The sequence below is a fragment of the Copidosoma floridanum genome, unplaced genomic scaffold (assembly GCF_036245765.1).
Source record: "Copidosoma floridanum isolate Cflo_tuat_1 unplaced genomic scaffold, Cflo_Japanese_pri ptg000006l, whole genome shotgun sequence".
NCBI lineage: Eukaryota > Metazoa > Arthropoda > Insecta > Hymenoptera > Encyrtidae > Copidosoma > Copidosoma floridanum.
In genome coordinates, this window is record NW_028321883.1 from 24,536,723 (window position 1) to 24,549,835 (window position 13,113).

General features: G+C 36.0%; 2 protein-coding genes across 2 annotated transcripts; both read right to left on the bottom strand.

The window, feature by feature from the left end:
- Window positions 1–8,141: 8,141 nt before the first annotated feature.
- LOC149375606 (uncharacterized) lies at window positions 8,142–12,815 on the bottom strand. Its single transcript, XM_089598295.1, has 4 exons — window positions 12,748–12,815; window positions 9,995–10,222; window positions 9,692–9,834; window positions 8,142–9,625 (listed from the first exon to the last, which is right to left on the bottom strand). Exons 2-4 carry the CDS (start codon window positions 10,183–10,185, stop codon window positions 8,577–8,579), a joined length of 1,383 nt encoding a protein of 460 aa, XP_089454421.1. The 5' UTR covers window positions 10,186–10,222; window positions 12,748–12,815; the 3' UTR covers window positions 8,142–8,576.
- LOC149375607 (uncharacterized) lies at window positions 11,799–12,639 on the bottom strand. Its single transcript, XM_089598823.1, has 3 exons — window positions 12,449–12,639; window positions 12,146–12,288; window positions 11,799–12,079 (listed from the first exon to the last, which is right to left on the bottom strand). Exons 1-3 carry the CDS (start codon window positions 12,637–12,639, stop codon window positions 11,799–11,801), a joined length of 615 nt encoding a protein of 204 aa, XP_089454949.1.
- Window positions 12,816–13,113: the final 298 nt, after the last annotated feature.

A 13,113-nucleotide genomic window follows, 5' to 3' on the forward strand; every position in this document is an offset into this window, starting at 1 on the left:
TAAGCGCGTGAGGTGTATCCCCGACAAATGTACATTTGCCCGATTTTGGAATAAAACTCCCCGTCCTTCCTCAGCTCTCCCCTTCGAGCCGATCGTTACTATTACGATAATAACGGGCATAGCTCGCTCGTTGCGTGTACATATATTATCCGTAATCGAAACGTGTCGTCAAAGTAGTTGCCAAAGTGCCAGCGCTTGAGAGCTCGTTGTTTAGACGCCGGCAACTCTCAAATCGGGACAACTTTCGTTCATCCCTCTTGTTTGTTTTTTGCAGATGGACAAATGGATTTATGTCTAATGTTTTGTTCTGAAAAACAAGTAAATTAGGTACAGGGACAAAAAAAGTCGAGTCATTTCATTTTTGTGATTTTGATCCTACTCTCACTTGTACCTACTTCCGGACAAGTTGTGCTTTCGAGCACCCAAATCGATTTTCCAAGTCAGGGAAAATAAATTTGTTTGAAAAAGTGGTTGATTCCCTTCAGGGTAACTATACATGTGCAACGATAGCTCAATGCTACGCTGATCCATTCCGTGGAGGAAAAATGGTACAGTCCAGCTTTGGAGTTTCCAAAAGTGACTATGACAAAGTTGAATGCAGGTTCGCCGTGAAAGAAGGTGTACATCGCTCGTAGCGAGGAAAATGGTTTTGAAAGTAATTTGTTGTTAAAACAACTTGAAGGAGTAGAAGATAACAACAGCCTTTTTTTGGATTCCCGAGGAATTTGTAGAAAATCGATCCTCTTTTATTGTGTGCGCGCGCGGTAACAGCAGCAAGGAGCTAGAAGGAGGAGAGGAGAGCTCGATCGCACGAGAACGAGGAAATGCCTGGCCACTTGAACCCTCGCTAAGCCAATATCTAATTTGATAACAGGTGGAAACAACAACAATAATGATGATGATGATGATGACGATGATACCGGTAGGTGTGTAGGGTGTACGCGTGTGTAGCTGGTGCACTTGAAAGTAATCTATCGAGTCACGTTACACAAAACAAACGAGAAAATATTATGAAGCGCAGGCCAGTTTCGAGCGCAATTTCGGATGTAATGGTGCTGCAGCTCGCGCTACGGGCTGTAGGGGAATAAGAAGCAATTTTTTTTCTTTTTTTTTCTTCACCCTCGTGCTTGCATTTGTACGGTGGATGCACGGGGGTATACCGTTAAAAACCACAAGCTAGAAAACTTTGCAGTTCACGGACACGGCAAAAGTAATTTCCAAAGGATAATTATGATACGAACACCGGACATTTGAAAAATCGGGGGAGGTAAGGCTTCGCGAAACGAGTTTTGATTCCGCGCAATAAATCACGCGGACGGTTTACTGCCTCATCGCGACGACGGTTAATGCGCATATAAATGACAAACGATACGTCCCACCGCGTTATATGATGCGATATCTCGCGGGTGTCTTCGTTTCGAGGACAGCCAGTCACGACATTTCGGATTTCCTTTCGATCGCCGTCCGCACTGGCAAAAGTGAAAACGGACCGGTAGCCAGAGTATATAAGTATATGCACGTGACGAGCTCGAGGTGGGCTCGTTAAAAAGTTTTTCGGCCACTCGTCATCGATCTTTTTCGCCAACGCGACGCGTGTAAACGAGGGACACACACCGGCCGAGGGGATTTTAGTCGAAGGGTTTGATAAGCGACTGCCGCTGGTTATAGCTCTGTCTCTCTCGTCGATGCGAGATGTTTACCGGATAACGCAACGATCTCATCCATCACGGGGCCAACAGCCGTCATTTATGCGCGCTCCGGGAAACACACGTTCGTTGGCCCTCTCTGCCTTGGATCCGCGTCGATTATATATAGGTATATTATACTCTCCGAAAAAATGTGCTTACTTGGGACTTTCGATTTTTCTGCGATCATAACGAATGATCAGTTCATCGAGTACCAACCTTTAACATTAAAAAAGATTTTTAAAAAAAGCATACAGTTGGTCGCGATCTCGAAAATAAATATTTATCGACATGATTGATAGGTGCGGTGTAACTATACAGGTCTGCACTCTCGTGAAAACATCCGGCTAGGGATGGATAAGAATCTCGCGCAAAGAGCCGTTATACTGCTGCTGTGCGTATTGTAAATCTGTATACCTACCTGATGTTTAGGTGCATCTACCAGCTTCTTTCAGTGTAGGTACGCATGAAAGCTGTCATTGTTCATTGCTTGTTGCTCGGGGGGGACTTTATCGCCGGCCAATCGGGTCGATCGAGCGAAAAAAAAAAAAAAAATTTGTGCATTCACGGATGCACGCACGTATGCAACGCGTGGACTTATATTCATCACGTTTTTTATTGACAGCGTGGATATGTATTAACTCGTTGTTCGATTTGCAGACTCTTACTAATTGGCGATTTTTTACATACTTTTATTTTCACAATGTACTACTGTAACGTGATTAAACCATGAAATGTTTTGATCTGAAAATTGAAAAGCCAGAAAGAGATGGGCGAATTTTTCATCTATACATTGGCAAACAATAGCCAGTGGAGTTTGAGAAAAAAGATCTACGCTGCACTCGAGGCTTATAGCAAAACCTTGCATTATTGGTGCTCGTCCTGCTCTGATGCGGTTATACATTACAGTACAGGTAGGTATTATATATTTTACCGAGGAAAGAGAGAAGAGTATATAGGTTTACTTCTCTCTGTGTACATACCTACTGCCCACACATGCATACACATAATGGGTATAAGCTGTAGTATGAAAAAAAAAAAAAAAAAAAAAAAAAAAAACATGAGAAGACGAGGGCCGCAGAAATTTTTCCAATAATGCGAAACGCGGAAGAAGATAGCCCGAGGTGAGGAGTGACTCCTATCCTTATACTCTCTTCCTTAGTGTGGAGCTTGTTTGTGCAATACAAGTAAGGGGAATCCTGGGCAAAATCACTGGTTCTGGTCATTGGTGTCCATTACACGTTTAAATTTTGCTGCCACTTATACTTGAAATTCTAGTTTAAATTTGAATCAATGTAAAAAAAAAAGCATTCCTCTTCTAGTTCATCTATATAATCACAATGGATCGACAAAAATCGCAGTAATATTTACTTTAAAAAACCCTTAAATTTATACACAAAAATCATTTATTAATCAAATGAACTTGTTAGTACATTAAATTATCTTACCAAACTGTACTGGAGTATCTGCAATCGCACTTTCCACAGAAATCCAAAAGCAAAAAGGTTGATGAGGTTTTGATAGTAGTTTGAAGCAGTAAAGTACAGAGATTTCATTCATACACTGATTTCCGTGTTCTATGTGCCGTATTGGTTACACGTTAAACTTATCCTGAATTATAGAGATAATCGTACTCGCACATTTATTATGTGCATATAAAAAAAATAATGAACGAAAGAATAGTAAGGTATTGTGTTGGCTAACATAACCTTAGAACAGTTCTGCATGATTTCGACTCACAAGCAATTAGAAACAGGAAAATTAGTCAATATTACTTATGCTATGGAGATGTAAATGATTTTTCAATGGATTTTGGCACTTATAACTGCAGCACAGTAGTACTTTGATTCAATACTTATTTATGCAACCGATAAGTAAACAGTATTGCAATACTTATAAACTTCACTGATTGCCTATTTGTTTACTGTCAATGTTCGAAATTTTAGGGTGTATTCCGCAAATGCTGCCAGCAGTTAAGTTACGTAGGTCGTGGTAACGCCGCATGGTCGGGCAGCGCTAGCGTCAACCTGTACTAACTGTCGGTGGGTTCCGCATGTCAACAAACTTTGATATTTTTTACTGTTTTCGCTCCCATGCCATCTGATATTTCGGAGTTTGTTGACATGCGGAACCCACCGACAGTTAGTACAGGTTGACGCTAGCGCTACCCGACCATGCGGCGTTACCACGACCTACGTAACTTAACTGCTGGCAGCATTTGCGGAATACAGGCTAAGTATACGTCCTTAACCGCCTTTTTCACTAACGTTTAGAATAATGATTGAGACAATCAATGATTGTATCATGAGTTTTTGTATAAAGTTCAATTTATACAAATAAGTTGGTAAATATAGGCACACATGATTAATATTTAAACATTTTAAGCTGTATAAATATATAACATAGATTCCAAATATGCATTATTACCGCTGGAATATGCTAACAAAACCAAATATCCGTCTTTCTCACCCAGCAAAATAATAGGTATCTGTATAATCCTGTATCAATTTATTGCACACATGCGAAATGTTCAATGACAGTAAACAATGACATAATTTCAAACTTTACTTTTAACTCTTCATTTCACACGTAATTTTACAATGCAATTGATAAATTATTATTCATACAAAAGTATCAATATTCTTATAGGAGGTCGATTTTCAGGCAAAAGATTATTTGTAAACTTGCCGTAAACAGCACAGCCAATGTCAACTTTTTATTTTCTATCTACACAACTAGTTGCGGCTGGTTTTAGCGTTTCAGATTTCTAAACTAAAAAGTGGCCCTAAAATTCTGAAGGAAAGCTTTAGATATTTTAGGCCCTATAGCCATGTTGTCAATTATAAACCAGCCGCAACTTACTTGACAGATACAAAATAAAAATTCAACATTTTCTGTGCTGTTTGCGGCAAGTTTACAATTTATCTATTACTCGAAAGTATAAATATATAGGAGGTCAATATTCGTATAAAACATCCACTGCAAACTTGCCGCAAGTAGCACAAAAATCGTTAATTATTTATTTTGTATCTATTTCAAGAGTTGCGGCTGGTTTATAAGTGACTAAATGGCTCTAGGGCTAAGCTGCCTAAAGCTCTCCTTCAGAATTTCAGAAGCAATTTTTGGCCAAAAAAATCACGACCGCTAGATGGCGCTGATCCTAATGATTATAACTACTTATAGCAGAGCCATTTAATCAATTATAAACCAGCCGCAACTAATTTCGTAAATACAAAATAAATAGTTAAAGATAATTGTGCTACTTGCGGCAAGTTTGCAGTGTATGTTTTATACGAATATCAACCTCATATATATTTATACTTTTGGGTAATAGATGAATTGTAAACTTGACGCAAACAATGCAAACAACGTTAACTTTTTATTTTATATTTATGAAATTAGTTGCGGCTGGTTTATAAGTAATTAAATGGCTCTAGGGCTAAGCTGCCTAAAGCTCTCCATCAGAATTTCAGAAGCAATTTTTGGCCAAAAAAATCACTACCGCTAGATGGCGCTGATCCAAATGATTATTACTATACTTATACTAGAGCCATTTAATTATTTTTAAACCAGCCGCAACTGATTTTGTAAATACAAAATGAAAAGTTAACGTTGTTTGCATTGTTTGCGTCAAGTTTACAATTCATCTATTACCCAAAAGTATAAATATATATGAGGTTGATATTCGTATAAAACATACACTGCAAACTTGCCGCAAGTAGCTCAAACATCGTTAATTATTTATTTTGTATCTATTTCCATAGTTGCGGCTGGTTTATAAGTGATTAAACGGCTCCAGGGCTAAGCTGCCTAAAGCTCTCCATCAGAATTTCAGAAGCAATTTTTGGCCAAAAAAATCATTACCGCTAGATGGCGCTGATCCAAATGATTATTACTATACTTATACTAGAGCCATTTAATTATTTATAAACCAGCCGCAACTGATTTGATAAATACAAAATAAAAAGTGAACATTGTTCGCACTATTGGCGGCAAGTTTACAATTTATCTTTTACCCGAAAGTATAAATATATAGGAAGTCAATATTCGTGTAAAAAATGCATTGTAAACTTGCCGCAAACAGCACAAACAATGTTAACTTTTCATTTTGTATTTACAAAATCAGTTGCGGCTGGTTTAAAAATAATTAAATGGCTCTAGTATAAGTATAGTAATAATCATTTGGATCAGCGCCATCTAGCGGTAGTGATTTTTTTGGCCAAAAATTGCTTCTGAAATTCTGATGGAGAGCTTTAGGCAGCTTAGCCCTAGAGCCATTTAATTACTTATAAACCAGCCGCAACTAATTTCATAAATATAAAATAAAAAGTTAACGTTGTTTGCATTGTTTGCGTCAAGTTTACAATTCATCTATTACCCAAAAGTATAAATATATATGAGGTTGATATTCGTATAAAACATACACTGCAAACTTGCCGCAAGTAGCACAATTATCTTTAACTATTTATTTTGTATTTACGAAATTAGTTGCGGCTGGTTTATAATTGATTAAATGGCTCTGCTATAAGTAGTTATAATCATTAGGATCAGCGCCATCTAGCGGTCGTGATTTTTTTGGCCAAAAATTGCTTCTGAAATTCTGAAGGAGAGCTTTAGGCAGCTTAGCCCTAGAGCCATTTAGTCACTTATAAACCAGCCGCAACTCTTGAAATAGATACAAAATAAATAATTAACGATTTTTGTGCTACTTGCGGCAAGTTTGCAGTGGATGTTTTATACGAATATTGACCTCCTATATATTTATACTTTCGAGTAATAGATAAATTGTAAACTTGCCGCAAACAGCACAGAAAATGTTGAATTTTTATTTTGTATCTGTCAAGTAAGTTGCGGCTGGTTTATAATTGACAACATGGCTATAGGGCCTAAAATATCTAAAGCTTTCCTTCAGAATTTTAGGGCCACTTTTTAGTTTAGAAATCTGAAACGCTAAAACCAGCCGCAACTAGTTGTGTAGATAGAAAATAAAAAGTTGACATTGGCTGTGCTGTTTACGGCAAGTTTACAAATAATCTTTTGCCTGAAAATCGACCTCCTATAAGAATATTGATACTTTTGTATGAATAATAATTTATCAATTGCATTGTAAAATTACGTGTGAAATGAAGAGTTAAAAGTAAAGTTTGAAATTATGTCATTGTTTACTGTCATTGAACATTTCGCATGTGTGCAATAAATTGATACAGGATTATACAGATACCTATTATTTTGCTGGGTGAGAAAGACGGATATTTGGTTTTGTTAGCATATTCCAGCGGTAATAATGCATATTTGGAATCTATGTTATATATTTATACAGCTTAAAATGTTTAAATATTAATCATGTGTGCCTATATTTACCAACTTATTTGTATAAATTGAACTTTATACAAAAACTCATGATACAATCATTGATTGTCTCAATCATTATTCTAAACGTTAGTGAAAAAGGCGGTTAAGGACGTATACTTAGCCTGTATTCCGCAAATGCTGCCAGCAGTTAAGTTACGTAGGTCGTGGTAACGCCGCATGGTCGGGTAGCGCTAGCGTCAACCTGTACTAACTGTCGGTGGGTTCCGCATGTCAACAAACTCCGAAATATCAGATGGCATGGGAGCGAAAACAGTAAAAAATATCAAAGTTTGTTGACATGCGGAACCCACCGACAGTTAGTACAGGTTGACGCTAGCGCTACCCGACCATGCGGCGTTACCACGACCTACGTAACTTAACTGCTGGCAGCATTTGCGGAATACACCCTTGACCGGGGACCGGGGTCCCCGGCCCGCACAGTCATTAAAAACAGTCAGTTGACTGTTGGTAAGAAAGTCACCGATGTTACTGACATTCGTTAACGTGACGAAATGTCGTAGTTGGGTGTTTTCCGCAAGCGTCACCAACAAGTAATTTAACGCTGCGCTCTTCGTTACCGTCAGGTCGGTAAGTCAACTACCTTGAATTAAACTGGCGCTCTATTATTCCGTAATCTGGCCAGTAAAAACAGCAGACGACGTCAAAGTCGAGAAAAAAGTAAAGATTTTATCGCTATTGACTGTCGTCTGCTGTTTTTACTGGCCAGATTACGGAATAATAGAGCGCCAGTTTAATTCAAGGTAGTTGACTTACTGACCTGACGGTAACGTAGAGCGCAACCTTAAATTATACTTGCTGGTGACGATTGCGGAAAACACACATATTTTTAAAACCATCTCATAATCTTTCTGTACAACATAAAATACATGCAGGAATTACGGAAATCCATTACATCAAATGTGAAATAATTACATGTCATTACAACTATGGAGAAATAAGTTTTTTTTATGTTCAAAATATATTTACGAGTACACGCAATGTACATTACATACAAATGTAAAAATGTAAAATAAATTTTTCTCAAGTATTAATTCGTCAATTATTCGACAATATAATAATTTCTACAAAAACTCTATACCTACTTCGGACTCATAAAATACAACACTAAATTCCTATTGAGCAAATATTAATTCCTTTCATTCCTTTGTCCTTCATACTTAAACATTTAGGTCCAAATAACAGATCCTTTGTGAGCAAATAACAACAGTATGTTAAATGCATACAGAAGGAACTTCTGACTCTAAAACAGTACAATAAAGAAGCAAACACTCAATCAACATTAATGAGGTGTTTGACTGCGAATGTAACGCAAACATTCTTAAGATTATATTATGTGTATTTACATAGTTACAAAATCAGTTACAATTATTTCACGAGTTTTAGAGCTCAAATTCTTTCATTTGTTCAAATGAATCAATTATTTATGATAATCAAGTTCTAATCGATTTTTATTATCAATTTTCAGTGTGGACCTTACTATTTATTATTCTTAGCAGTATTTACATCACGATTAATGTTTCATTCATCAAAACCGATTTGGTTCACTTTACGGTCCTTTAGTTCGGTTTCACTTTCTGAACAGTCACCTTTGTGCTTTTTCAACTTTTTGTGTTTTTTTCTTGAAGTTTCTTCCTTTATACCTTCAACTAGAGGTTTCAGGGATAATTTGTATTCCCTTTCATCTTCTGTGTCCATCAGAGACGGATCCTCTACAGAGACTTTCTTCTTTTTTTTTGTTTTAAGTTTTGGCACAGCAAATTGAAAATCGTTAGCTTTTTCGGACTGACCATTTTCAACAGTCACTTTCATTTTTTTTAACGCTTTTTTGTAACTCCTTTCATCATCTGTATTTATTAAATCTCCGCAGTCTGTAATTTTTAATGGCACTTCTTTATCAATAACTTCCGATTCGTCTAACAGTTCTGAACCATTCATTTTCAGTTTTCTTTTCTTTTTCTTCGATGATGTTTCTGGTACTTCAAAACTAGAGTCATTCGAACTGTCAAATAATTTTTCCTTCCTAATCCCTATTTTAGATTTTTTGCTAGCATGAATTTCAGTTTCACTTTCTAGTTCAGGTGATGTAGAGATTCTTTTTCTTTTCTTCTTTGATATTTTTTTGGCTACATCTTCCTCTTTGGATCTTTCTTTTTCTTCATCTACTTGATCAACTTCATTTTCAGAGTCACTAGAAAAAACAATGCGCTTTCTCTGGAGCTTAATTGAAACTTCCTTTTGGTCCTCATGGCTATATTCAGTGAAGTTTTGCATCTCAGATCCATAGCTTTCGTTATTAAATGTTGCTGCAATCTCTTCATTGAAGAGTTTACAACCTCTCGTGTAATCTTCATTTAAAGAGCCACGCACGTATGGCAGTCTTGATTTGAAATCCACCACATCAAGGGTAAACCTAACTTCTTGCCCAACTTTTAATTTATGGCCAGGCCATTCAAAATCATCCTCTGTATCAGGCCAGTTTTCTAAGCTGTCTGGCTTTGGTACCGATACATTAAAAGCTTTATGCACTAAGAGACCAACGTGATTGGTTCCTTTTTTATTGACAAATCCTAAAACAATGGAAAATCAAATATTATACCATAGGAATAAAAAGTATATAACTACTAGCTACAAACCTCTTAAACTCTGGCCTACTTCTGGCCTGAAAACGTAAAAATCTGCTTCAATGTCAATGTGTATGTAATATGTATCATACATAATGGTACCCATTGGCGTCAGAACCTTAGGATTTTTGTAAGCTAGTACCAGACCCTTCAATCTAAAAAAATGTGTACAACATGCTTTCAAAATGTTTATGCAATTTTTAGCCTAAGTATAACCTACCAAACAATAAAGTACAAAAAATACAGTACGACTGAAGATTGAGCGACATTTTAAGGAGAAAATGAAATGAAATGTATCAGTGGATAAAAACTTACTCAGGATCATAAATATTGATGTTCTCATCAAAATATTGGCGTATAGCGGCATTTACATCGCTAAGGTGACAGGGTAAAAGGGCCAGGTGTTTCGTGACACGCTCCTGGTGGACGTGCGAGTCCTCATCCTCGAGCAGCCCCGACAGCTCGATATTCGTCCAGGTGATGCCCAAAGTTGGTTTTGGTCTCATTGTCACAGTTTAAGGATGACAACTCCAAAATAAATAGCTAAGGGCAAAAAATATAAAACTTTCACTCGAAGCAGGTTACTTATGTAGTACACCCTAGGGAAAGTGATTTATTTTTTATTGCAGTGGAGATATGTGAATGCAGATGCTCTGTGCTAACTTTACAAGCTTCAAAGATAATTATGCAAAAATTATACAGGATGTTTATCAATTGTTATTATGATGCGCGAATTTACTTAGATCTGTTACTGTTAAGGTTAAATCGCATAACTCTGTATCTTACTAAAGGCTTGTAAATACGCGAACGGTGATTTGAAGAAATATTTCGATACTTTGGATAACTCGATTTTTAATAGTAGAACCTGTAAAAATTATTACTGTAGAGTCGTAGAACAGTCTTGAATACTTACTGAGTCTCATCAAAAGTTATCGTTAATTTTTATAAAAGATTATTTTCATCCCAAATTTATTGCGTTTATGTTTTTTAGTAAAGTTTGATCAACATATATAAGATAACGACTAAAATAATTTGAAATATTAAATTCATTGCATACACGTTGCGGATTACTTGAAATTATAAGCAAATTTCGTTATTGAAAGTAAACGAAACATTTTATGTAAGAAATTATTATTGTTTCACATTTAATATAAATTATTTGCATTACATTAAATGTCTATTGATTTCATTCTCCTTTCATGTCAATATAGAGCGAATGTAAAAGAGATCTTAAAGGCCACTGGAATAAGAAAATAATTCAGGCGAGTCAATAAATTATGTTTATTCATAGAAAAAAACTACCAATATACATTGAGACATGGAACCGTAAAAAAGAACTAGAAAAAGTCATCGACTCGGTTTTGCTGTAATTTTTATTAGTACAATAACTCTTCGATACAACAAATCAATACGGTTTTTCTCATCAAAACTGAGATTTGCTTAAACAGAAACCATACTATTTTTCAAAATTTGAAACATGCAACTAGTTATTATTTAAATGAATTTAATTATGTCTTAAATGATTAAGTATGTCGAAGAGCTTCTTTTCTTATAGCATTTTTATCAGCGGTCACGATCTTTAGTATTGTAAATTAATATATAGAGTAACCATTTAAAAGTTTTCTTTGTTTTATTTTGATTGTAATAATGTGACGCTGAGTTTCGCGTTATCAAAAAAGCTTAACAAGCGAGATTCGAAGACGCGTGAATATTTTATATAAATATAACTTTCTAGCTACAATGTACAATAATCTTACAAGGAATGAATGGCGTTGCATTGAGGCGAGAGTTTTGAACGAGGTCAGATAATCGTTTAGTTATTCTTTAACCATTTTTTCATTTCTATTAAGACTAGACAAAAGATTTCTTAAACTTTATAACTTTATAAATTTACATGCAATTCAAAATAGTACCTAACGATACAATTTAAACAGTTTCAGTTAGGATGTGCGGCGTGCATACATTATTAGTCGTTAAAGTGCACACCGACTATTGGCGATTTTTAAATTATTTTTGTTAAATCTTATAATTATTCTTATCACAGAGTAAGTACAACTCGATCTTACTATTTTTTATCTTATTTCATTCTTTTGGTCTATTTTTTTTTTTTTTTTTTTTTTTATGACAATGCCTGACTGTCAATCTCTTCAATGAAGAGTTTACAACCTCTCGTGTAATCTTCATTTAAAGAGCCACGCATGTATGGCAGTCTTGACTTGAAATCCACCACATCAAGGGTAAACCTAACTTCTTGCCCAACTTTTAATTTATGGCCAGGGCATTCAAAATCATCCTCTGTATCAGGCCAGTTTTCTAAGCTGTCTGGCTTTGGTACCGATACATTAAAAGCTTTATGTACTAAGAGACCATCGTGATTGGTTCCTTTTTTATTTACAAATCCTAAAACAATGGAAAATCAAATATTATACCATGGGAATAAAAAGTATATAACTACTAGCTACAAACCTCTTAAACTCTGGCCTATTTCTGGCCTGAAAACGTAAAAATCTGCTTCAATGTCAATGTGTACGTAATATGTATCATACATAATGGTACCCATTGGCGTCAGAACCTTAGGATTTTGGTAAGCTAGTACCAGACCCTTCAATCTAAAAAAATGTGTACAACATGCTTTCAAAATGTTTATGCAATTTTTAGCCTAAGTATAACCTACCAAACAATAAAGTACAAAAAATACAGTACGACTGAAGATTGAGCGACATTTTAAGGAGAAAATGAAATGAAATGTATCAGTAGATAAAAACTTACTCAGGATCATAAATATTGATGTTCTCATCAAAATATTGGCGTATAGCGGCATTTACATCGCTAAGGTGACAGGGTAAAAGGGCCAGGTGTTTCGTGACACGCTCCTGGTGGACGTGCGAGTCCTCATCCTCGAGCAGCCCCGACAGCTCGATATTCGTCCAGGTGATGCCCAAAGTTGGTTTTGGTCTCATTGTCACAGCTTAAGGATGACAACTACAAAATAAATAGCTAAGAGAAAAAATATATAACTTTCACTCGAAGCAAGTTACTTATGTACACCTAACTAATGCGATGCTTACTTTTAATTGAACTTTTAAGCTCTACTTGTAAGTAAAAATAAATTTCAAGTCTTTCACACGTGGTAGCGGTAAAAAGAAAGTATCGCACATACACATGAGTACGTGAGAGATATATTATATGTATATATATACGCGTGTCGGTATGTAGTTTACAGGGTATGCGCCGCATACTAGATACTATGCGGTATGCATATTGCATATATAAATATTATATTAACTACAGTACCGACACGCGTTCAGTTTACAGTCAGCGCCATCTCGCGTGGCTGATTTTGAGTGAGTAAGCCCCTTCAAGGGTAGGCGCTGATTCTAAAATACACTAGCTAGGGACCCTAGTGTGTCAGTGTCAACCTAGTGAATTTTTTT